The sequence below is a fragment of the Euleptes europaea genome, chromosome 6 (assembly GCF_029931775.1).
Source record: "Euleptes europaea isolate rEulEur1 chromosome 6, rEulEur1.hap1, whole genome shotgun sequence".
NCBI lineage: Eukaryota > Metazoa > Chordata > Lepidosauria > Squamata > Sphaerodactylidae > Euleptes > Euleptes europaea.
Window position 1 is genome coordinate 25,054,002 of NC_079317.1, and position 27,255 is coordinate 25,081,256.

Sequence of the window (27,255 nt, forward strand, 5' to 3'; positions counted from 1 at the left end):
GGGGGCGTTCTGGGAGGAGGAGCCGCCGCTTGGGTGGCTTCCTCACCACTTTCGGCCACTCGCGCCGGCGGCCGGAACCGCGTTGCTGCGCCTGCTATTTAACAAGCTGTTTTCAATGGGGCGAAAAGCCCCAGTTAAACAAAAAAAAGCTGCAAAATGGCTTTTTTTAGTTTAACGGCGTCGGGGAAACGGCTTTGGAAGAGGCGCTTCTGCTCCTCTTCCCCGCCGTCCCCGTATGCCTTAGTTCAGGAATGGGCTGTATGTTCTGCTAGAATCTTGTAGACAATGGATAGTATACACTGCCTGCCCAGGGCCCCCCAAAACCTAGAACAGGCACTGTGCATAACTGCTCTCAACATTCCTCGACTCCTACAGTGCAATCCAGTGCAAAATACAATTTTGTTAGGCTAAACCTAAAATAATTTTGTATAGGACTGCGCTGGTAGAGGGCAATGAGCATGCTTAGTTCTCATGGGGGAGGGGCTTTTCTCCTCCTTTATTTAATATATACAAAGCAATATTTTTCTGCAGGGGTGAGGAGTTCCCTGAGTATGCAGATGTAGGGTTGCCAGCCTCCAGGTGGTGGATGGAGATTTCCCACTATTACAACTGATCTCCAGGTGACAAGAGATCAATTCACCCGGAGAAAATGGCCACTCTGGAAGCTAGAGTCTATGGCAAGTATACCCCATTAAAGTCTCTCACCTCCCAAACCCCACCCTCCTCAGGCTCCACCCCAAAAATCTCCAGGTAATTCCCAACCTGACGCTGGTAACCCTAGTGTGATCGCCCTCCCTTTCTGGCCTTGTTGAGGTGCTCTGTTTTAACAAGCTACATGATATATAAAGTTCTTTCGTTGCTGTGTTTCCCACCATAAGGATGTAGCAATGTCAAATGTTTCACACGTGTATTTCTGTCTGTTAATGGCAATTCATTACAAAGTACACTGCTATTTGCAATATAAGATTTGTTTTCAAGTTTGTCATTTGGGACAGAGTTATCAATTCACCAGAAAATAACACCTTGACCTGCTCTTACGCCTTTAACAGCAGCTCAATTGGTAGAAACTGGCAGTGAAGCATGATCCCCTACTAATGTCTGCACAACAAGTGACCTTTTCAGGCACAGGAGAAAGCACCACAGTTTGGACCTGTGATGTAGGGTTGCCAACCTCCAGGTACTAGCTGGAAATCTCCTGCTGTTACAACTGATCTCCAGCCACTAGAGATCAGTTCACCTGGAGAAAATGGCAGCTTTTGCAATTGGACTCTATGGCATTGAAGTCCCTCCCCATCCTCCTCAGGCTCTACCCCAAAAACCTTTCGCTGGTGGCAAAGAGGGACCTGGCAACCCTACTGCGATGTGAAGCGTTCCCTGCCAGTGCTTCTTACAATATCAGCTTGTGCTTCCTCTATACCACTTTTCCTGTCAGAGTTGAGGAGAGGCTATGGCTCAGTGGAAAAGCCTCTGCTTTGTGTGCAGAAGGTCCCAGGTTCAATGCCCAGATTTCCCAGTAAAAAGAACCAGGTAGTTGGCGATGTGAAAGACCTCTGCTTGAGACCCTGGAGAGCCGCTTCTAGTCTGAGTAGACAATACTGACAATGATGGACTGATGGTCTGATTCAGTATAAGGCAGCTTCATGTGTTTCACATAGCGAAAATTTCGCATGGTGGGGATTTTGCATAGCGGGGATATTTTGCTCAAAAACAATGGCAACGGTCATTGCTCCAAGACAACACTGAAAGAAAAGCACCTTAAGAAAAGCAAACATCACATAAGTATCGACTCTAAAGATGGCTTCTCCTTTTTATTTTCATAAAGAACCTTTCTTTTAAACTAAAAGGAAGTTGGTTTCCAATGGAATAGGTCTCATGAAATCCAACCTTTATTTTCTATGAATGGGATTATTTTCCTTCTGAGAGGCAAGTGGTCGGAGTACTTAGCTTTGCTAACGGCTATTTCCTCCACAGATACAAACAGGTTTCTTTTAAAAGGAACATAATTTTTGTTCCATATTTTAAAGATCAGCATGGAGCTAGCAGCTTGCAAGTTTCCACTGAATTTTTCCTTTCTTTTAAATAAAAGGAGGCTCAAATACACAATGGCCCAAACCAATACATGGGCTTCACTGGCAAAATGTTTATAACTACTCTGAAGGCTATTTATACATCCACAATGTAAAATGTACTTACATCTCTTTAGAGTTTATCACAAGTCATGCTCAGATGTTTTTCATCTGAGAGGCATCCTTTGTGCAAGTGATTCATGCAGTATAGGAAGTGGGAAAAAACCATTTAAAAATAGTTTACATGTATTCCATCCATCACAGATTCTGAATTTGAATTGCAAACAGAGGAAATGCAAAAAAAAAAAAAGATGCTTTCAGTGGCACTGGTGAGAATAGCCCCAGTTCTTCCCACATCTCATTAATATTAGTATTCCATAGTTACAAGTCCTTCAGTATTCTACCACCCATGTGGGTCTTTTGTCCCACAATCAGGCAATATTTTTCAAAAATGTGCTATTGTGTTTGAAAAGCTGGTGAAAAGAAACAGTTTTTTAAAACATATAGGTATGCATGTTTATTTTCAGTGCACAGCAAATGCGTGCACAACGTATGCGTGCACATTAACTGTGTTCCATAGCTGTAAATGCAACCAATAGGGTTGACGAGGTGGTTCTCATGGTACTTAATTTAATTTAAAATTACTCTTGATTTTCTGCTATGCATTCACTGGATCGGTTTTGGTGCTAATTTGACTCCGTGTTCCCCAGCTGTAAAATGGAACTTTTAAATATGCTATATGCTCTGAACAACTGGTTTTGGTCTGTTACATGGAACAAACAGGTTTTTTCAACCATCCACAGACTTTGCAGTGCAAGACTTTCCCCTCCTGCTGCAACACACTGAGCCTCCCCCAATTTTGTTTCCAGGGGACAAAAACAGCATAGGGGGCAAAGTGGAGAGGGGTCCCCAGCAGGAGAGGAGAAACAGCAGAATCACTGTCCCCTCTTCCACAAATGAAAAGCCGTTCCTTCCAAGGAACAGCATAGTTGAATACATGTCAATAAGAACATAAGAAAGGCCATGCTTTATTAGACCAAGGTCCATCAAGTCCAGCAGTCTGTTCACACAGTGGCCAACCAGGTGCCTCTAGAAGACCACAAACAAGACGACTGCAGCAGCATTATCCTGCCTGTGTTCCACAGCACCTAATACAATAGACATGCTCCTCTGATCCTGGAGAGAATAGATATGTATCATGACTAGTATCCATTTTTACTAGTAGTCATGAATAGCCCTCTCCTCCAGGAACATGTCCACTCCCCTCTTAAAGCCTTCCAAGTTGGCAGCCATCACCACATCCTGGGGGAAGGAGTAGGGTTGCCAACCTCCAGGTACTGCATAGCATAGCAAAAAAGAACTAGCACGACTCAATCAAGAAATTGAACATTTCATTAAAGTGCTATAATAGAAACCACCACAAATGTGCAATACATACAATATAAACACTATAAACACTATAAACAAAGAAATATTAAGAACAAATGGAACTTTGGACTTTGGACTTTTTTCCATTTGTTCTTAATATTTCTTTGTTTATAGTGTTTATAGTGTTTATATTGTATGTATTGCACATTTGTGGTGGTTTCTATTATAGCACTTTAATGAAATGTTCAATTTCTTGATTGAGTCGTGCTAGTTCTTTTTTGCTATACTTGTTGTTACTAGTATTGTGAGTAATTTTTGCATAACCTCCAGGTACTAGCTGGAGATCTCCTGCTATTACAGCTGATCTCCAGCCAATAGAGATCAGTTCACCTGGAGAAAATGACCACTTTGGCAATTGGACTAAATGGCATTGAACTCCCTCCCCTCCCCAAACCCCACCCTCCTCAGGCTCTGCCCCAAAACCCTCTGGCGGTGCCAGAGAGGGACCTGGCAACCCTAGCAGGGAGTTCCACAATTTAACTATTTGTTGTGTGAAGAAATACTTTCTTTTATCTGTTTTGAATCTCTTCAAAATGTCTTCTATTTTTTTCCTAAACATTACTTTGGGTGAATCAAGGGGCTTTGCTATTGGGGCCCCTTTCCTACCCCCCCTCAATTGTGCCTCCCCCAATAGAACATGACCCACTACTCATTGGGGCAGGAGTCCCCTTTAGATTTGTTAGAAGCATAATCCTTTGGAAACGTGCAACAAGAGAAGAACTATGAGCACACAGATGCTGGAAACCGAGAGAACGTTTTAGATGTGGCTGCCGGGTGTCCCCAACGGCTATTTCTTCCCTCAGCATGTCCAAGACCTGAATCATACTGGTAAATGGAGCCAGTGGAAGCAACATCCAGCCGCATATCAGCAGGCCAGGCAGGCCACCCAGAGGCCAAGCTGTGAAGAAAAGCTTAATCAGCTGTTTAATTTGACTCCGAGGCCAACGCTGCAGGTAGCTGCACAGAGAAAAGAAAAGGGATAGCTTTTGAGCTCTGCCAGGTCTCTGTATTCGCAGGGAGAAGCAGCTTGCTCCATATGTATCTAATGGTTTATATCTACACTCTGCCTTGAATTAGCACCCCAGGCTGACAGCTCTAAGCAGCGAGCAGACAGGGATTATTGAAGCTGGGGAAGGACCTCTGTTTTTGTTTGGTTGCCAACTCTTGGCTGGGAAATACCTGGAGCTTTTGGGGGTGGAGCCTGGGGAGCGCGAGGTTTGGGGAGAGGAGGGATCTCAACAGGGTACAATGCCATAGAGTCTACCCTCCAAAGCAGCCATTTGCCATTTGCTCCAGGGAAACTGATCTCTGTAGTCTGGAGATCAATTTTAAAAGTAGAAGATCTCCAGGAGCCACCTGCAGGTAGGCAACCCTATGTTACGATGAATAATGCAATCCTAAAGCCAAGGCTGTTCCTACTGGGCAGGCAGCCTGCTGTAAGTAGGGCTGCCAACCTCCAGGTACTAGCTGGAGATCTCCTGCTATTACAACTGATCTCCAGCCGATGGAGATCAGCTCACCTGGAGAAAATGCCTGCTTTGGAAATTGGACTCTATGGCACTGAAGTCCCTCCCCTCCCCAAACCTCGCCCTCCTCAGGCTCCACCACAAAAGCCTCTCGCTGATGGCAAAGAGGGACCTGGCAACACTTGGCTATCTATCTATCTATCTATCTATCTATCTATCTATCTATCTATCTATCTATCTATCTATCTATCTATCTATCTATCTATCTATCTATCTAGTAAACTGACAGGTCAATCCTATGCAGAGTTTCCGCTCCATCCAAGTGGAGTTACACCCTTCTAAACCCACTGACTTCAATGGACTCAGAAGGGTGTAACTGGGCCTAGGATGGCGCTATAAACCTTTTTTGCTCTCTGCCAAACAGCCTGCCTTTTGAAGAATAGGGGGGGGAGAGAGAGATGGCTTAATTAATCACATAGTAATTATGCCAAAGCACTGTGCTTTATTTGACAAGAGTCGGCCGGCTAGCTCAGCTGGAAACAAGAAAAAATAGCAGGGATAATTTGCCTTTGGGGTCTCGTGGTAGCGAGGCAATTAGTTGCATCAGTGCCGTAACATATTTCTCAAGGAACAGGCAGCTAAATTACATGCTGATTTACAACGCTGCTCGGTCCGAGAGGTGCTGTGTGCCGCGAAGCAGCAAAGGAAAAAAAAACCTCCCCTCCTTCCTGCTGGGCTCACCAGAACAACAGAGGCCGGCAGAAGGCGTTCAACAGTCATACTCGACTGTGGCGATGAGATGTGAGCCAATCACTGGGTCCGCCTGGTTCAAGAAACAAATGACTTGAACACCTGCTGAACAGGTTTGCATTGTTCTGCCCCCCCCCCATTCTGCTGATCCAAATAGATTAGTATCTATTAGCACTGCTAAGGACTACTTAGACAAACACCAAATGGTAGGATATTTTAGAAATGCAGCATTTATTTAGGGTTGAGCTGTGTGATTTGTGACTGGTTTTAACTGCATCTGCCTTAACAGAGCAGTGGCACAGCAAGCCGGGAGTGTGGATAGGGTTGCCAATCTCCAGGTGGTGGCTGGAGATCTCCTGGGTTTACAGCTGATCTCCAGGCGACCGAGATCAGTTGACCTGGAGAAAATGGCCACTTTGGAAGGTGGATTCCATGGCCTTATACCCCATTGAAGTCCTCCACTCCTTAAACCCCACCCTCTGTAGGCTCCACTCCCAAAATCTCCAGATATTCTCAACCCAGAGCTGGCAACTCGGGAAGGGGGGGAGGAATCAGTTGGGCTGTGTGAGAACTAGGGTTGCCAACCTCCAGGTGATACCTGGAGAGCTCCCACTATTTCCGTTGTTCTCCCAACATCAAAGATCACCTCCCCTGGAGAAAATGGCTGCTTTGGACGGTGGACTCTATGGCATTATACCCCACTGAGGTCTCTCCTCTCCCCAAACCACACCTTCCCCAGGTTCCACCCCCAGAATTTCCAGGTGTTTCCCAATCCAGAGATGGCAACCCCAGTGAGAATGCACTTGCCTGAAAAGCTGATTGCCATGGCCCGTCCTGTTTGGAAGGAACAGGGTGAAACACCCTGAAGAACACTCACCAATGGGTCGACAAACAGATGAACAGTTCATGAACAGGTAAACAGTTCATGGTTGTGGCTGGTTCCCAAATGAACATTAATGTCTTTGTTCTGAGTAGCCAAAAGATCCTGAGACCAGTTGGATATTAGGGATTTTTTTTACAGTAAGAGAGTTGTTTCACAGTGGAAACAGCTACCTAGGGAGGTGGCAAACTCCCCCTCACTGGCAGTCTTTAAGCAGGGGCTGGACAAGCACTTGTCAGGGATACACTAGGCTGATCCTGCATTATGCAGGGGGTTGGACTAGATGGCCTGTATGGCCCCTTCCAACTCTATGCTTCTATGAAAGTATATGGGAAAGTTCCTTGAAGTATGGAAGGAGAGACAAGTGCCATAAAGGGATTTTTTTTTCAAATCCACTGCTTTATTTTTGTATGATTGCTACTATCATAGAACCAAATTCCTGCATTTGATCTGAGAAGGAAATGAGAAGCTCATAATGAGGTTGACATCCCGGAGAAAATAATGCTTAAGAGGCAAGGTTTAGCAGTGTCTGTCTAAGGCCAAGCCATGCTTGGTGGACCTGCCACAACGGCCAACCTGCACGATTCGGAGATGGCAAAAGGCATCACCGGCCATTACCAGTCCCCTTTGTAAGGGCAAGAATGACAGCTTATCCTTCAGACTCAAAACGCTGAGTCCCCGGCAGACAACATCTAGGACACGGGAGCTGGTGCCAAGAGCACACGTGTCAGCGTGGAATCTCAGATGGCCCTAATACCCTCTCATAAAGACTGATCTAAGCAAGCGATAACAACCCTTTATGGGACCCACATTAGAGCTCTTTTGGAATTAGGTGGAGAATACTAGTAAGTACAGAAAGTACTGTTGTGAGCATTCGGCAACTAAATGTGCACGAAGGGAAAGTGGCGAAGTAAGAAGTAAGTAAATAAATGATGTGGTCAGTTAAAGAGGCAAGTACCAATTGGAGACAGAATGCCTGCTGGGGCTTTTGAGTCTCAATGAGTTCAATTTTAAGCCCATTCTTAATTCTCCCATTGAAATCAAAAGTGCTTAACGTTAGCTGGATTGTGCTCCAGATCTGAAGTGTTCCCCCTCCCCTGCTTCCATAACTCTCTGCCTTTCTGACACCATCTCCCAATCATCACAAGATCCCTGCAACAAATACAGGGTTCCACAGTACTCCAACAACATTACTCAGGGGCTTTATGGCTTCGGAAAGCTGCCTATTATCTTTGTGGCAACGACTTGATCAAGCACAACAGTAACATGTCATAAATATTTTTGCTCAGTCAGTTCAGACAGCATGAGAGCACGAAAGCTGGTGGTTGAGAAAAGGTTGTGCAATTCCCCCCCCCCCGGACATTTGGTAATGTGTCCCAAAAGGGGTCGCCATAAGTCGGCTGTGACTTGAAGGCACGTTACACACACACACACCCATCGGAGAAGTGCTTAAGAGCAAAGCAAAGCTGATCTACAGGGTTCTATGAACTGCACTCTCCGCACACACCGTTTCTAGGTATTAACTTTAAAAGAAGCCAAACTCTAACCACTTTCCTCATCTGTTAAGTAAATGCAGTGCAGAGTGGGCCATTTCTGTTTTCCTTGAGTGTGAGGGACGCATTTTTTAGAAATGACTAGTATCGCGTCATCCTTAAAGAACGTGTCCCCTGCAATCAAGGAAAACAGAAACTGTTCACCGCCTAAACAGATGGGAAATGGTTTGGATTTATTGCCAGCCAGTAGTGTGTAAGGCTGGGCCAGCTCCCAGACTTGGAGTTAGCCAGATGGGTGTGGCATCATGCTGAAGGCAGAATGACTGCATCCAAAACTCCTGGAGATTTGGAAACCAACATTTTGCTGAGACCGCACCCCAGACTCAGTCAAGCACCTGACGTTCCTAAAAGAAAGCATACAGTGATGAAGATAGTGAGGGAAGGGAATTCCTCAGCCCATGATTCTCTAGAGTTGAGATGACTAGAGACTCCTTCTAGGAAATTATGCATACAAAATATTTGTTATGGCTATAGGCTTAGGACAAATGCAAGGATGAGCCAAGTTGGATTCAGCTGCCAAGAAAGGCTGTGGATCAGAAAAGGATGGCTTATCTAGACAGAGTTGCAGTCTCCTTCCTGGAGCTGTCGAATTGCAAGCCTCCAGGTCTGCATTGCCATGCCACCAGCCTTCCCTGGAGTTCAAAAAGCCTCACCATGGAGAGCCAGCGTGGTATAGTGGCTAACAGCAGTGGTTTGGAGTGGTGGACTCTAATCTGGTGAACCGGGTTGGTTTCCCCACTCCTCCTCATGAAGCCTGCTGGGTGACCTTGGGCTAGTCACAGTTCTCTTAGAGCTCTCTCAGCCTCACCTACCTCACAGGGTGTCTGTTGTGGGGAGGGGAAGGGAAGGTGATTGTAAGTCGGTTTCTCTACCCTTACTTGGTAAAGAAAGTCGGCATATAAAAACCAACTCTTCTTCTTCTTCTACCTCCCGCCCCTCCCCAGCAGCCCTGTTTCATCCCAGAAAAGGTGGTGCTGGGAATTTGGGAACTCTTACCGACAAATGCCTTCTTGCTAAGTATGTGAACCATTTTTTTAATGTTTAATGTTTTATTCATTTTTATTGTTGCTACCTAGCATTGATCCCAGTTTACTGGAAGAAAGTCAGGTTTATAAATACTTTAAATATTTATTTGCTATATATTATGGTCTGCTTTTCTCACTGAGACTCCAAGTGGATTACCCAGTGTAAATTTATGCAATCAATGACGAGACATCTAATAAGCAATGTACTAGGACTAGGATTATAGAAATTTGAACAAGCATAGAATATCATGCATGATACAGACTGTTGATACAATGCAGGAAAAATTTGTTACATCAGTAGAAAATAGTGCAGTACCAGCAGGAAAATATTTGCAGCAAACAGAGAATACATCGTATGCACAGTGGTATGCCGTGACCTGGACAACCCAGGCTAGTCAGATCTCAGATTCTAATTAGGGTCGGCTCTGAATAGTACTTGGATGGGAGACCACCAAGGAAGTCTAGGGTAGCTATGCAGAGGCAGGTACTGGCAAACCACCTCTGCTCATCTCTTGCCTTGAAAACCCTATGGGGTTGCCATGAATTGGCTACGACTTGACAGCAGTCTCCATCCTCGCCACCATACACAGTGGTGTAGCCCACAGCCCTTCTCCCTTTATAGTGCCTTCCTGAACCATTCCATTATAGCACAGCTTTATTGCCTTGAGAGAAACGCCCTCCTGAACAATTCTGTTTTATATAGTTTGTGGAATGACCGAAGGAAGCATGACTAAATAAAATGCCATTGACCACAGAGAAAGAAGGGAGAAATGGGGGCAACACTGGTCCCTCCTTCTTTTGCCAAGGCGGAAATTGGCAGAGAAAGCTGAATGCTGGTGGGAGAGGGAGGGTACTTTGGACCCATACTCTTTTGGACTCTAAAAGTCAAAGCCCGGCCAGGTTTTAACCTGGCTTCACTCCAAGAGGCTTGTAGCTTTGAAATTAAAATTTAGCAACCCCAGGGACAGAGAGCCAGCATGGTGTAGTGGTTAAGAGCGGCGGACTCTAATCAGGAGAACTGAATTTGATTCCCCACATGAAGCCTGCTGGGTGACCTTGGGCCAGTCACAGTTCTCTCAGCCCACTTGGAGGCAGGGAATGGCAAACCACCTCTGAACGTCTCTTGCCTTGAAAACCCTAAGGGGGTCGCTATAAGTCGTCTGTGACTTGACAGCACTTTCCACCACCACCAACCCCAGTGATATGACAAGAGGCATTGTTGCCCATGTTAGGCACACTCATCCCACAACTGTCTCTCTCTCTGTTTGTTAGTTTTGCAGGGTTTTTGTAATGCTTCCAAAAGAGAGAGAGAGAGAGAGAGAGAGAGAGAAAAGCAAACCTGGCAAACCTGTTAAACCAGAGGGGGAAACGGCTTGTGCTATCTTAAAAATTCCAGCCACCCATTCGAAGACTGAGCACGACGTCTGCTTTAGAAGCAATGATGAATTCTTGTTTATCAGGCTTGATAGCGCAAAGAGTTTTACCCTTTTTATAGAAGATGGACAAAGGAAATGTGCTTGCAGCTGTGGTAATCATTACCGCACTGGAGGGAGGGGGAAGAGTTTGCAGCTCCATCCAGAACTGATGCCGTGCCGTCGGCTTGACCACAGCGGCTTCCCTTGCTGTCGCGTCAAACACACAAGCCGCACTTGATTTCAGAGTGGAAAAAAGCATGTTTTACTTTGAAAAGCCATCCTGCATCATGGCCTGGGTGCTGGTCCAGGCCGATCAGAGTTCAGCGGGATTATATCTCTTGTGTTCACACTTGCGCAAAATTCCAGTTCATAATGTTGAACAGGCGACTAAATCACAAGTTTACAGAAAGCTAAATCTTGGTCTCTTGGCTTCAGCAGGGACATACTTCAGGGATGACAACCCCCTTTATTTAAACCAACTGGAAAGACTCAGCAGGTTTGTATTCTACTGTAAGTTTTTTTTTTTTTTTTTTGGCCTACAAAGTGTGCTCTAGTGCCTGAATGCTTATGCTAGAATAGAAATTCAATAAGTCGTGGAGAGTTATTTCCCAAGTTTTGCTGTTCTACATGGAGTATTCTGTGCATGTGAAGTGGCAAAAACAGGGAAATGACTCCCCCCGCCCCTCCACATACACTATTTTGGCATAGGAAAGTGGTGGGAGGAGGGAGGAGCCCTTCCTCTCCCTGAGGCAGCGTTCCAAGCCCATTTGGGCTCTCCTTTATTTTTAACAGCCACCCCTACAGCTGTTGGGTGTCCTCAGACCCAACTCTGTAAAATCAGCATGTCTACTTTGGACCTTCTTCTACGGTTAATACTTGCATAAATGTGTTCTGTTGGGAAACTAAGATGCCACTATGGGGTTTTGTTGTTAATTCTTATTTTGTGGTTAGCAATCTCTATTCATTTTTCCTTTTTAAGCAGAATAACTAGTGTATAGTATAGTGTATAATATATTCAGGGTGCATGGGTCTGCATGCTGAATTTACTACTGAACTGTGTCCAAATGCAAGCCACGGAGCCAATTTTTGTTTTACCATTGACAAAACTAAAAAAATAATTAAGCACTAGCCTTTAAATGACAAAAATGCAAAGACTTTAGTATAACAGTTCACTCATTTTATTTCTTCTGATGGGATTATGGTTGCCAACTCCAGAATGGGAAATCCCTGGAGATTTGGGTGTGGAGCCCAAGGAGGGTGGGCTTGGGGAGGGAAGGGACCCCAGCAGAGTGTAATGCCATATAGTCCTCCCCCCAAACCAGCCATTTTCTCCAGGGAAACTGATCTCTGTAATCTGGATATCAGTTGTAATTCCAGTAGATCTCCAAGCCCCACCTGGAGTTCAGCAACCCTAAATGGGACCTAGAAATGGATTATAGGTGAGCCATGTTTCTTATGATGTGACCCTGTTTAATTAAGCAAGTGGATTAACTGAGCAGGGAATGAAATCAAGAGCCTAAGTGATTAATCTGGGTTTTTTTTCCGTTTTTTTTGAAGAACAATTCCCTCCCCCTTCAAGTCAAACTTCTGCTTTGCGTATGGAAGGTCCCAGGTTCAACCCTTGGCATTTCCTGTTAAAAGTATCAGGTAGTAGGTGTGCAAAATCTCTGCCTGACGACATGGAGAGCTACTGCCCATCAGAACAGACAACATTGACTGGCAATAGTCTGACTCAGCATAAGGCAGCTTCGTATGTGTTCCTACAAGAACCCAGGCACACAACTGCTGCCCTAGGCTATGATTGTCTCAGATTTCCCTTAGTAGAGCTCACTACTCAGGCTTTCATCTCCTGTGAAGAGAACAGGCAACAGAAGCCTTAAATGGTTTCTCTTGAAGTCAGACAGCCGGTCAAGAGTTCCAGGCGTGCCCATATACGGACAGGGCTTAGAGGACCTGTATATTAGCTCGGAAAGGAAGATCCTTACAGCACACACCATAAGAAGTCTGTGCATTGAACAAGTCCACAGTCCTAGGGGGTTACCGTACTTTGTATTCCCAGCAATGTATTAAGAGTTTGAAAATGTTGTAAAAAACATTGTTTTAAAAGGGTTTTTGGATACCACGGCTTATAAATGGTTGGAAGACTAAAGGGGCCAAACAAAATGTGAACAGTATTTTTTGTAACGTTTTCAAACTCTTAATACATCGGTGGGAATACAAGTGCGGTAACCCCCTTAGAGTTACAGTTCAGCCCTTGCATTTCCCAAGGTAGTTCAGAAGGTTTTTCACGCCACCAAAGCACCTTCCTGCCTTTGATGAACTGAACAATTCAGCAGTAAAAATTGACAAGCCCTTCCCAGTTTCCCCCAGTTCTCCAGTTCCAGATGCAGTGGGCATCTGCTTGTCTTCCGCAGACATGGGATTCATCTCAAATGACAGTTTGTGACACAGGACTCCTTTTTTAATACAAGTTGAGTACCCCTTAACCGGACACCCCAAAACTGGAATGACCTGACTTAAAACTGGACTTATAAGACAAAAACCGTTGTTAATGAGGCAGATGACTCTGGAGAAAACATTTTAAAAAGCCATCCCTAGAAGATCCATTTGCTGGTCCCTCAACTGCTTCTGATGTTTCTTCTGACCTTAAAAAATAAAATACAGTGTACACAGCATCGTAGGTGGAGACTGAAAACCTGCCATTGTTCATGTGTTTGTTGTTGCTCTTGTTGAACGGCTGATACAGGTATTCTGGTGAGATAGTTACACCTTTGCTTTCTAATGGTGCAATGTACACAAAATTATTAAAATACTGTTTAAAATTACATTCAGGCAAAGTGTTGGAAGGGTAATATAGAAACAGGCTCATTCCACCATATGTGGTGGACCTGTGACAAAGCAAAAAACTTTTGGGACATGATCTACAATGAAATAAGATTGATCATACAGAACAATATACCTAAAGCACCTGAGATGATGCTACTTAGTATGATACCAGATTCTATTTTAACTCAGAGATCATTCTTAATCTATGCCACCACTGCTGCAAGACTGGTTTATGCAGCTAAATGCAGCTGGTTTATGCAGCTAAATGGACATTCCAGACAAAAAAGACTGGATACAAAAAATGTTGGAACTGGTGGAAATGGCAAAACTCCAAAAAATATGGAACTCTTCTGGTAGCAAGAATTCCAGATAAAGGATACTCAACCTGTATTTCTGGATAAGAACATAAGAAAAGCCATGCTGGATCAAGTCCAGCAGTCTGTTCACACAGTGAACCAGGTGCCTCTAGGAAGCCACAAACAAGACAACTGCAGCAACATCCTGCCTGTGTTCCACAGCACCTAATATAGTAGGCATGCTCCTCTGATGCTGGAGAGAATAGGTATGCATCATGACTAGTATCCATTTTGACTAGGAGCCATGGATAGCCCTCTCCTCCATGAACATGTCCACTCCCTTCTTAAAGCCTTCCAAGTTGGCAGTCATCACCACATCCTGGGGCAGGGAGTTCCACAATTTAACTATGCGTCATCCATGGCCTTCAGCCTGCTTTTCTCTCTGCAGTGCAAGGAAAGATAAAGCTTCTGTACATTTCAAATTGGGGAAAAGAGAGAACTTTGGCAGACTAAACTTGTCCTGCAGCAATAAGAAAAGCTGTTTCTGCCAAAGTGCCCTTTTTTCTAGGCAACTATGAATGGTAAAGGAACTGTGTGTCTTCCTCTGCAGTTCCTTTGTCTTTCTCTTAAAAGAAAATACTTAAACAAAAACAAGCAGCTATGACCCAACCCACTAAGTTGGATTCTGTGTGTACTTTTCTTTTTGTCAGTAGACCAAACCCCACTTTTTCCATTCTGCTTGGCTAATTCACACATGCATATTCATCACTTGAACAATGCAGCACAGATGAATATGAGGAATGGCTTTAATCGGAGGAAAAAATCTGCACCAAATGAGATGACAGGGTGTTCTGTGATGTCCCATTCACACATACAAGTCATCACTCGATGAATGTGTCCATGTGAAAGAGCTCCAAGGGCAATTAATGTCAAGGTAACTGAAAAAGCATGAACATCCTCTTGTCAAAGAACATATCATCTTTCCCCTCTTGTATCTACCATGGTGAGAACTATAAAACAGCTGCTTCTGTTCAGATACTACTATGTTGGGGGCACATGTATGTACTTCAGGACAGGTAATTTAATAAAAAATGGTCCTTGTCGCTCTGGACCTTTCCTTGTTGCTAGCTAGGGTTGCCAACTGCCAGATACTAGCTGGAGATCTCCTGCTATTACAACTAATCTCCAGCCTTTAGATATCAGTTCACCTGGAGAAAATGGCTGCTTTGACAATTGGACTCTATGGCACTGAAGTCCCTCCCCTCCCCAAATCCCGCCCTCCTCAGGCTCCATCCCCAAAACCTCCTGCCTGTGGCGAAGAGGGACCTGGCAACCCTGTTGCTAACAAACATGACATCCTAGCTGTCCTTCCCAATTAATGTCAGGATACAGAGGGGAGGGGAACTGTTGTTAATTCCTGAAAGCAAAGATGTTGGGACTGATATTGGCATAGAAGTCATACCCCAGTCCTACTGGTGTGCTTGTGGACTGACAGAGTAACTTAGTGGCCAGGGAAGTCACTCTGCACATTCTGGTCTTTATTGTTATTTCAGGTGGTTCTGGAATTGACAATCCTCATAGACAGGTGTGAAAAAGTCCCACTGTACATTTCTGAGACTGGTGTGGGCTACATTAGACAAGCATAAATGGCATAATTTCTGAAACCATCACTGTTTCTGTCAAAATGAATATTCCTCCAAGTTAGGGATGCCAGCCTCCAGGTAGGACCTGGGGATCTGTTGGAATTACAGCTCATCTCTAGACTACAGACATCAGTTCCCCTGGAGAGAATGGATGCTTTGGAGGGTGAACTCTATGGCATTGTACCCCACTGAGGTCCCTGTCCTCCCCAGGCTCCATCCCCAACTCTCCAGGAGTTTCCCAGCCTGGGTCTGGTAACCCTACCCCCATACCCCACTGATGACCGGGTTGACCTGGCAACCCTACTCCAATCAGTCATGATAAAACCAGTACATATCCTAAAATTTATAACATGGGGCTAACCTGAATTAAGGAAATATTACAAAGGTAAGATTGAGAACATGACCTGTCTCTCTAGCAAACAGGTGTTTTGGATATATGTCGCTGAATGAAAATTACTCATTCCACCACCCCCCAATTTCCTTTTGTTTAATATGGACAGTGGTGGTCTATTGCACTACAATGCAGCTCTTTTAATGGTGGACAGGAATTAGTTTTTCAGACAATCAGGGATGGTGTACACACTTTCCCCATTTGTCAAACTTGCCAGTTTTAAAAAACACAATAGAAAGCCTCAAAGCCCAAGAATGACAATGACTGAATTTGCACACCACTGACTACAGTGCCTTTGTCACACCCCTTTCCACTCTCTGAAAAAGTCAATGTCTGTCTCCAATGCAAAATGACTGACTGTGACAGTCCCGTATGAAAATGTTCTTTGCTATCTTTCTCATTTGTACATAAACCAATGAGGGGTAGCTGCACCTCACGCCAATGTGCTGAACATCATGCACCAAGATCTTTTTATCCTGAGCACAGCTATGCTGCTTAGTGCTCATTGAAACCCAAAGGGGTTTCAACCTTGTGAAGAATTAAGAACCTAAGAAGAACCCTGCTTGACCAGACCAGTGGTCCATCTATTCCAGCATCCCATCTCACACAGTGGCCAACCAATTCCTCTGGAGATGCAACAACAGGGCGTAGAGACCAAGGAAGGCCTTCTCCTGATATTGCTCCCTGGCACTAGGATTCAGAGGTTACCTGACTCTGAACGTGGAAGTTCACTTTAGTCACCATGGCTAGTAGGTACTGATAGTCCTATCCTCCGTGAATCTGTCTAACCCCCCCTTTGAAGCCATCTATGTCTGTTGTTGCCCTGACCTGGATGGCCCAGGCTAGCCTGATCTTGTCAGATCTCAGAAGCTAAGCAGGGTCAGCAGCCCTGGTTAGTATTTGGATGGGAGACCACCAAGGAATACCAGGGTTGCTGTGCAGAGGAAGGCACTGGCAAAACCACCTCTGTTAGTCTCTTGCCATGAAAACCCCCTAAAAAGGGGTCGCCATAAGTCGACTGCGACTTTACAGCACTTTACACACACACTCATGTCTGTTGTCATCACTATATCCTCTGGCAGCAAATTCCACATTTTAATTACTTGGTTACAACCTATGTCTCTATGGTTATAAACTGTTACCTGTGCAATCCTTCACATGTTTACTCAGAAGTTAAGTCTCTCTTTATTCCCAAATAACTATATACAGGACTGTGGCCTAAACAGTCTATACATTATCCCTTTGCTTTTAAAACCAGGTGTCATTTTATCTGTGTTGATAAATACTGCAATGGCTTATTATAAGATTTTTTCATACCTATTTCATTTACTTAAAATACTCATATCCCACTCTTTGAAAACATTCTCAAAGCAGGTTAAATACAGTACAATCCTAAAAAGTTACAGCTTTATAAACTGACTGAAGTCAATGGGCTTAGAAAGGTGTAACTCTGCTAGGGTTGCCAGCTGCAGTTTGGGAAATTCCTGGAAATTTATGGGGTGGGTCCTGAGGAGGGCAGAATTTGGGGACTGGAGGGAACTTAGTGAGATAAAGCCATAGAGTCCACCTTCTGAAGCTGCAGTTTTCCCCAGGGGACTGAGTCTGGAGATGAGTTGTAGTTTCTGGAGATCTCCAAGGTTGGCAACCCTAAACTTATACAGCATACTAAAACATAAGAAACTAGCAGCATAAACACACATCAAAGCAAACACCATTAAAAGGAGCATCAAGCAGATGAAACGTAAAGATCTAAAATCCTATGAAAATAGCAGTGTCAGCTAAAACCATCAATAACCAGCAAGAATAAAAGGGGGAATTTACTGCAATGGGACTAGGGTTCCCAGGTCCCTCTTCACCACCAGCGGGAGGTTTTTGGGGCGGAGCCTGAGGAGGGGAGGGACTTCAACACCATAGAGTCCAATTGCCAAAGTAGCCATTTTCTCCAGGTGAACTGATCGTTATCAGGTGGAGATCAGTTATAGTAGCGGGAGATCTCCAGCTAGTACCTGGAGGTTGGCAACCCCAAGTGGGACAGTTACATAAAAATGTTTACTTTTCTGCTTTTAACACTGTTTATACTTCTCAATGTCTGAATCAAGTGGGGGTTCCCTCCCCCAGTTGCTACTGTTGTGATGACAGATTGTAATATTTAACAAGTCTGTGAACTGTCTTAAGCATTTTTTTCTGCAATGGTAACCAACTAACCAACCAGTAACTGAAGAAATACACATGTGACTTCTATTTTTGAAATTTAATCTTGAATTTACCAGAAAGCAAACCTTTGAAACCAGTTGTCGATTTCCCCCCCTTTCTGCTGAAATTTCTTGCCCCTTCACCCTTTCCTGAAAGCAATGCCATCCAGTTTAGGGTTGCCAACCTCCAGGTACTAGATGGAGATTTCTAGCCGATAAGAGATCCGTTCACCTGGAGAAAACGGCCGCATTGGCAACTGGACTCTATGGCACTGAAGTCCCTCCCCTCCCCAAACCCCGCCCTCCTCAGGTTTTGCCCCCAAATCCTCCCGCCGGTGGCAAAGAGGAACCTGGCAATCCTAATCCAGTTCTACGTGTGTGTTGCAAAATGAGTCTGGGTAAGGCACCACAACAAATCCCTCTAGAATGTATTTATTTCCATTCCTTTTCAGTCATCTCAACGCAGGTTTTTCTCCTGTATGCTGCACTGTGATATCCGGATGCCTTCAGCCTAAGACACGGGGTTCCCCGGAGTGTGGAAGACAGATAAGAAATCTTTGCAGTGCCTGGCATGCTATCCCATCCCCACTTTGTTAGTAAAGGTTTTCCATGGTGATGTCATCTTCCTCTGATTGTTTTCTATAGGAAACAGGAACACCTTTTAGTTTGGGGAAGGGGGAATCTGATAAGCCTAAACTCGGACTGACATAACAGTATGAACCCCCCCCCCAAAGCCCCAAGAGTGGTTTTTCACCATTTTTCCTCCCACCAGCTTCTTCCAGCAAGCAGCCCAACATTCTTTGTCTGTCCACACCCACCAGTGAAACATCTTCAAACTGTCCATCAACCCCATTGAAACCATATAGTTATGAGTCAAGATCCCTTTAAAAAAATCACAAGATCTGCTGTAAACATATTGCAACTTTTATAAGTTATTCTAATACTTAAAGAAAAGTATGAATGCACTTGGTGGGTTTTTGATTTCCTGACTCATTCGGACACCAGTTTAGCAAACCACATTGTGGTTACTTAGCTACTTGCATATTTAATTCCTTAATAGTTTCTGGTTTTCATATGGATCTCACATTGTTACGTTTACAAACACATCCTTATGCTGTGGGGAATCCTATCACCTGCATCAATTTTGAGTGACAGGGACAGGTCTATCTCCCCATTAGTTTAGTCATCACCTTCCTCCAAGCATCCACCATCCTTCCTTTTCTAAAATAAAAATAAAAAATCTCCATCCAACTCCCTGGAAGCACCTTGGGAACAAGCAGCATTACATTTTGCTAGTCATACCTACTATTACCATAGCTGCTGCTTGAAGTTATGTGGGCAGAGCATTTATATGTCACCTTACAGATAAAAACAAAAGACAGCAACCGCTATCCTTCAAACAAAATTTAGCCAGACAAAGAATCCATAAGTCTTTACCCAGCACCTAGTGAGGGGGTCATTGGCAATTTCAGAAGCATTCCACAGAGCAGGGGCCACTGCCAAGAAGGCCCTTGTAGGAGAGTCATTACTAAACATTATCTTGCAGCAGAGCCTCCCTGGCTAACCTCCAAACAAGGGCAGATATGTATGAGCGCAGGTGGTCTTTCAGGTATATTGTCAGGGATAGTCTGGAAGTTAAAAGGGCCCAGGAGTAAGCCAAGCTGCAAGCCAGCATTACAGGGGCCACTAAAACCTTGCATCCATTCACCCACAGCCTCCTCTTGCACCACTGCCAACAGGAACCTTCCCTGCAAGTTAAATACACCATGTACACAACCCATTCATTTATTTATAGGTATATTTTTGTCCTTCCTTTCCTACAGGGAGATCAGGGCTGCCTACATCATGCTCCCTTCATTCATTTTTATCTTCACAACTTTGTAAGGGAGGTTAGGCTGATAGAAAGTGACTGGCCTGTTTCCCCCTAAGTGAGCTTCATGGATGACTGGGGATTTGAATCTAGGTCTCCCAGATCCTTGCCCAACAACCTAAGCACTGGTCCACCCTGGCCATCAGTAGCATTTGATCATCACAAACACTTTGTATTGTATTAGGCCCAGGAATAGATGGGTAGTGGTACAAGAGAGGTGTAATATGCTCACCAGAGAGCCAGTGCGGTGTAGCGATTATAGTGTCGGACTAGGATCTGGGAAACCCAGGTTCGAATCCCCTCTCTGCCATGGAAACGCGCTAGGTGACCTTGGGCCATTCACACACTCTCAGCCTCAGCCCTTACAAGTATTTGGATGAGAGACCTCTGAGGAGTACCAGGGCGTGACGTGGAGGCAGGCAATGGTAAACCACCTCCGAACATCTCTTGCCTTGAAAGCCCTATGGGGTTGCCATAAGTCACCTGTGTCAGGCCCCAGGGTTAACCTTCTGTCCACCACATTCTGAACCAGATGAACTTTCCAAGCAGGCTTGTAAGGCACCTCCATGAAGACTGCATTTTAAAGTAACCCAAACTAGAAGTTACCTAGACACGTACGACATGTCAGATCCACCTTCTCCAGAAACAGACACAATGAGTACACCAACATGAGTCGGCAACAGGCATTACTGCAGCGCAGTCCCAAGCCGAAGTATGCCCTCGTCTGCCCATTGACTTCACTGGACATAGAGGGGTGCAACTCAGCTTAGGATTGCATTGCAAGAACCTCCGTCCCCTGAGCAAGGCCGGTCCGAGTTTTGGGGGGTGGGCAAAGAATCCAAAGGCCCACTAAGATCCCCTCGCCTCGCACCTCCCTTTCCATTCACTTACCTCCATGCCCCCACACGCCTGTGTCTCCATCCCCTGTTCACAAGTCCTTCCACTACTCGCTCTCAGACCTGCCCATACTGCCTGCATGCCTCTTTCCTGAGGGCACTGAGGGGCTGTGACTCAGTGGTAGAGCCTCTGCTTGGCATGCAGAAGGTCCCAGGTTCAATCCCTGGCATGTCCAGTTAAAGGGACTAGGCAGGTGGGTGATGTGAAAGACTTCTGCCTGAGACGCTGGACAGAGAGCCTCTGCCGGTCTGAGTAGACAATACTGACTTTGGTGGACCAAGGGTCTGATTCAGTATAAGGCAGCTTCATGTGTTCATGTGTGACTGGGAGGGATTCTACTGGGAGGAGTGCTTGCTGTGACACCCCATCCACATGCCCTTCCCCAGCATGCAGCTGCGAGAGCACGTAGCAGAGTGCTTGCAGGTGAGCGGGGAATAGGACAGGCACTGGGGTGTGTGTGTGTGTGGGGGGGCATTGGTGGCAGTGAACCTCGCCAGAAGCCCTGGGCTCCGGCAGCTGCTCCATCTCAGGTTATGTCGTTGCAAGCCCTGCACCCGAGCAACTGCAGACAGCAAGGAGTCCAGGAAAACACCTGAACTGTGAGCATGCTCTTTCAGTCGGAGTACAACTCTATCTGGAACAGGCTGGACATCTATGCCTGGCTGAGCTTTCCCCACCAATTCACACCACTTCTGTTCTGTTTAGAATAAGTTTCACTTTGTTCATCCTCATCCAAGCCCCTCACAGTATCCAGGCACCAGTTAAGCATAGTGAGGGCATAGCGTTGGTTTTTACTGTAGATATGTACAGGCCTTGATTCAGTCTTTTTTCAAAACCATGAAGACTGGAATTGTTCATAAAAGGTGAATTATTCATAATGTCGAGACTCTTTGGCCAGTGCCTTTTAATAGACCGTTGTAAACAGTAACTTCCTGTTCTGCCACTTAGCAGTGAAGAGCTACGTGGGAAGGATTTGAGGTGGGGTAATAGCCAGGATAGGTCTAATGGGCGCACTGCCCTACCCGGAATATCAGTTCCCCCCAGCTAGAGATGCTGCTGTTTTAAATAGGCTTTTAAATGTGTGATGTTTCCATTTAAAATAATGAAAGATTCTTTTTTCATGATAGGTAGCCATGTTAGTCTGTCACTAGCAGTAGAAAAGAGCAAGCATTCAGTAGCTCCTTAAAGACCAGGGTTGCCAACCACCAGGTACTAGCTGGGGATCTCCTGCTATTACAACTGATCTCCAGCTGGTAGAGATCAATTCACCTGGGAAATATGGCAGCTTTGGCAATTGGACTCTATGGCATAAAAGTCCCTCCCCTCCCCAAACCCCGTCCTCCTCAGGCTCCGCCCCAAAAACCTCCCACCAGTAGTGAAGGGGGACCTGGCATTCCTATTAAAGGCTAACAAAATTTCTGGCTGAGTATGAGCTTTCGTGAGCCGCAACTCACTTCTTCAGATGTGAAGAAGTCAGCTGTAGCTCACAAAAGCTCATACCCTGCCAGGAATTTGGTTAGCCTTTATGGTGCTACTAGACTCTGCTCTTTTTTACTGCTAGATTCTTTTTTGACCAGGGAAATTTGTAGATTAAAAACGAAAAGTCAGAGGGAGTTAGTGATCCTCCCCTGCTCCCAAGTATTACTCCTTCAAACGCCACCAATCTGGCCTACCCAAGATTCTTCCTAGTGGATTTTTCAAGGAAACTGTAATTTATATACCTATTTAGGAAATTTCTATGCTACCTCTCTAGAGTCCTGCTCAAGGCAGCTTACAATTAAAACAATAAATTATCAATATAAGAACAAGAAGACATTAAACCAAGCCCAGGGACATTAATAACAGAATACAACTGTCCATAAAACATGCTTCGGACCAGAAGCAGACCAGTTAACAACTGGAAAGATAAAAACCCCAATTAAAAGCTTGATTAAAATATATGCTTTGGGCTGGTGTATAAAATATAGAAAGGAGGTGCCTGGTGAGCGCATTCCAAAGGCAAGGTCCCACCACAGAAAATCCTGTCTCCAGCCGCCACCTACCACCCACAGATAACAAAGCCTGAGAGGTATATCTTCACTGGTGGGCTGGACAATATGGAAAGCCGGTTAAGGCCTTAAAGGTAAGAAACAGCGCTTCGAATCGTGCCTGGAAACTTTGGGAACAAAAACAACTATCCTTGTTCAAGGTAGATGAGAGCAATCCCTAGACACTGCACTACACATAGAAAGGTGGCCTTGGTAAAAAGGTTCTACAAGGTTGTTGGGAGAAATTGGCTGATTTTCCATTCATTTCTTTGAAGACCGACATAGAAACATAGCAGCCCCTTCCCCTCCCCCCCATGGCAAAGAAGCCCTGCTCAACATAGAAACATAGCCCTGGTTATAGATGAAAAGCCTGTCCTTTATGAGCACAAAGATTAACTGTGCAAATAGTGTTAAGTCTGAGGAAGAGCAAAATTAAAACAAAATGTAATATAGACATGGACCAGTAACAGCCAGTGTGGGAATGAAGGAATTGAAGGGCAATAAGATTCTTCTCCCATGGCCTAAATCTGGTGCTGTAACTTGCATTAAGGCCATATGTTCCACCATGTCAAACACGAGCCTTCATTTCCCCTTTCCTGGTGGGCATCCAGCAGACTGTTTGCTTCCTGTCCCATCAAAGTGGCATATGCAACTATCTTCATTTGTGTAAAAATGCATATACATCCCCCACCCCCAAATCACAAACATTTCATATACTGCTCTGGGGACTGAGTGCATGTGGATTGGTGATGACACTGGTAATAGCCAATAGTGACTACTTTGCTTCCCCACCCTTTCAACCATAATTGCTCCAGAACTTGCAGAGCCTGTTTTCCTTGAACCCACCCCATAAAAAAGGACATTTGCTTAGAGACTGTAAAAAATGTTACACATGCTTTCCTGCCCCAACATCTCGAGATTCTGCATCAGTGATCTGCAGCCAAGTACTTTGTTAGAATTGAGCCTTACTTCTTAGTATCTGCTACCGATTCAGAGGGATTGGATCGTTTGGTTATGGCCTAATGAAAATATAGTAAGTCACACACACGCACAAAAATAGACAAAATCCTTTTGTCTTAGTCAAACAACCTTTACTCACTAAATCAGGGATAGGGTTCACGGGAGGTAAAACAAATAAATTCTTTCTACATCTCTAGTTACCTATACTGCCAGATGCTTCTGGCAGGCACTAAGCTTAAACATGAGGCATTTCTAGATATAAGAATCGCCCCTCCATCCTTCCAGGTTGATGGTCAAAAGTTAACTAGGACTATACTTTCTCTACTAAACAAAAGATATATGGAAAGCACAGTAAAATGCAGGTTTGCTTGTGTACGTTACAAGCAGCATGCATGTCTCCAACGGATGCTATTCACTGACCAAATGCTAGATTAACATATTACAGGTTACATCATACCTTTGAACTGGTTAACCTCAATATTAACCCTTGCCTGTCTGAAATGAAACAAAGCTCGCTACCTAATGCTCAACATACTTTCTTAACTGGCCCTGCTCTCCGGCCTTTACCGGCAGGGAGATGCAGACATTGTAACAGGTGAAGCCGCAAAACTAAAACGGTAAGAGAAAGCCTCGCCTGCTTAATTTATAGACATCGAGCGGCTATCAAAAACAGAGGCATTAGAAGGGTGGGAGAGGGAACCCTACCCTTCCAGCCACATCCATATAAGCAGGCAAAACCAAACCCACCCCCTCACCCCGTAGGATGCTTGGAAAAACTCTGCTGAGTTTCCAGATACACACGCTCACAACTCGGAAACAAAACTCTTTCTGCCCAGTCTCCCTTTCCTGCCCTGCTTTCCGCCGGTTCCAAACACTTTTAAAAGAGGCATTTTATTAGCACTTGGCTGAAGGGAAGGCAGTGCATGATAAGAGCGGTGGTTGCTCTGCAGATCCCTCCGCATAAGCCTGCCAACAGATAGGAGAGAGAGCTTTCCCCCCAGTGAGCAGAGAGAGGCGAGAGTGGTGGTGGTGGGAACACCTTTCACTTCAGGGGAGCGGGGGAGAGAGAGCTGCCACCAGTACAGGACTCACCCTTCTCCCTGCTGCTTGCTCTCTGATGCTTTCATCATCCCAGCGAGATTGCGGAGGCGCTTCTCCCTTTCAGACTCTTTTTAGATCTCCCTGGTGAAGAAACGCATACCTTGGCCTTTCCTGGCAAAAGCTTCCGCACCCTTTTGTTATTTTCTGTATCAAACCTACACATGCCACCCGGCTGAAACCCGAGCGCTTCCCCCACCTCCCTTTCCCCTGCCTTGCAAAAGACTGCTCTGAGAGCAAACTTCCAAGTATATGTGCTTTTAGCCTCTCGCTTTTTCTACTTCCTGTATTTATGCGAACAGGGGCTTTCAGGAAGAGGCAGTCCTTGGTGGTCAAGGGTGTTGTGGCTGTTTTTTTTTTTTAAATCAACCCATTTTTAGTCATGAACCTTCCCTCAGATTGTTAGAAAGGAGGGCCGGGGACTGCGAGTTGCTGCATTTGTACCCGGCTTGCCCTTGAAGCTGAGAAGAAAGCCAGGGAAGGAGGGATTTATTTGGTCAGCCCTACAGGTACATCTGGAGCGGAGGCAGCTGGAGCACAGGGAACCTGGGAATGGGATTTCTACAGTCACGCACTGTCAGTCCGCACATTCCAGAGGCATGTGTATTTGTGTTTGGGCGAGTAACGGGAACCAGATGGAGGCTGGAAACCTTCACACAGCTTACACAGGGCGTGTGAGGCTGAAGCGTGTAATGCCGGAGGAACAGATTCTGTACGATATCGCCTTTTTCCTGGGCTCGATACTATATGAATTGTTGTCCCACACATATATTTCAAAAATGTGCTAGTACACAGTGTTCCTGGATGTGTATGGAGGGCTGCCATCCTCCAGGTACTACCTGGCGATCTCCTGCTATTACACCTGATCTCCAGTTCACCTGGAGAAAATGGCCTCTTTGGCAACAGGACTCTATGGCATTGAAGTCCCTCCCCTCCCCAAACCTCGCCCTCCTCAGGCTCTGCCCCCAAAACCTCCCACAGATGGCAAAGAGGGGCCTGGCAACCCTATGTGTACACTCTGCGCGTGTGTTAAGTGCCGTCCCGTCGCTTCTGACTTGTGGTGTTCCTATGAATTAATGACCTGCGTGATTTTGAATGAAAACATTGGCCAGTCTGCAACACTGTTGAGGAGAACTCACTCAAAAAAGCTTGTACCTCACTTCTCCCCCCCCCCCCGCAATTTAGGAATATAACAGCTACTGTCTTTAGTTTTAAAACCCACAGTTTTGTGGAGAATGCAAATTGATCCCCCCCATGACACCTCTTTCCATCCTCCCTTTAACTCAAAGAACTATGTATATTTAGTACACACATTCAAAGGTCACATCAAGAGAACCATGTCCTGCTCTGAATAAGTCAGAGCCAAAGACCCACCGTGGGGCTGCCCAAGATATCAGGTATGCCTTGTGGGTTTTTGTTTTACTTTTTCTCAAACATCAGCCCCCTCCCCCAGGCCAATGCCACATCACAAACTACATTAGGAGGTCTCCTCCATGTCAAAAGGGTGGCATAGGATTATGGAGGGCCAGCCGCCCCTTTAATCTGCGCACCCTCCCTACCTGCCTGAACGGATGTACTGCCAGAGTAACACTGTGAGCAACTCCCATGAGGCGCACACAGAACATGGGGAGCACTGACATGTTTTGTGTCTCACAGGGAACTGTGCAGCAGTGAACACAGCAGAGGATGAGGACCACAGCAACTGCTTCCAAGGAAGCCTCTCTGGGAGAAAGCAGGGCATGCCGACAGCAATCAAGTCACACCAGCCAAGAAGACATAAGAACATAAGAAAGGCCATGCTGGATCAGACCAAGGCCCATCAAGTCCAGCAGTCTGTTCACACAGTGGCCAACCAGGTGCCTCTGGGAAGCCCACAAACAAGACAACTGCAGCAGCATCGTCCTGCCTGTGTTCCACAGCACTTAACATAATAGGCATGCTCCTCTGATCCTGGAGAGAATAGGTTTGCATCATGACTAGTAAGACAAAGATGCCTCTTCCTGTATTGTCTTTTACATGATATGCAATCACTGACCATTATCACGATTCCAAGTTAAGTGCCTGGCGACAGTCTGGAACCTCCGATTCAAAGCTTCCCATTGTCCCCAAAGCTCCTGCCCAATACATGACTCACCTTAATATCTCCATCTTTTGTAATCCCAAATTTTAATTCAATCAAAAACTGCCCTTCCTGGTGCCGTTTAGTCACTTCTATAGTTTTCTCTTGATTACTCTCAAGTATTCCTTTATCCTCTGTTGTAATCTTTTGTTTCCTGAAAATAACCCCTTATATGCCATGGGCCAAAACCAGTACAGTTAACCTGGCTTTAGAACCAGTAAGGAGAGTTTGATCTTGGATACCAGCTGGACTGCAACAGACTCCCAACATGTACTGGATTCCTCCTTCTTCCATCTCATTTCTCTGCAGAATAGGACAGGTAAGAGCGTGAGAGATTCAAAACAGATAAAAGG

At 45.3% G+C, this 27,255-nt stretch overlaps 1 protein-coding gene across 1 annotated transcript in view; it reads right to left on the bottom strand.

Moving 5' to 3' along the window:
• The window catches only part of RIN3 (Ras and Rab interactor 3), a 91,425-nt gene extending 66,610 nt beyond the window's left edge, over positions 1–24,815 (bottom strand). Inside the window, exon 1 of the mRNA XM_056851834.1 lies at positions 24,778–24,815. Within this exon, the coding sequence (XP_056707812.1) occupies positions 24,778–24,815 (38 nt within the window). The remainder of the gene's footprint in view (positions 1–24,777) is intronic.
• Between the last annotated feature and the right edge of the window lie 2,440 nt (positions 24,816–27,255).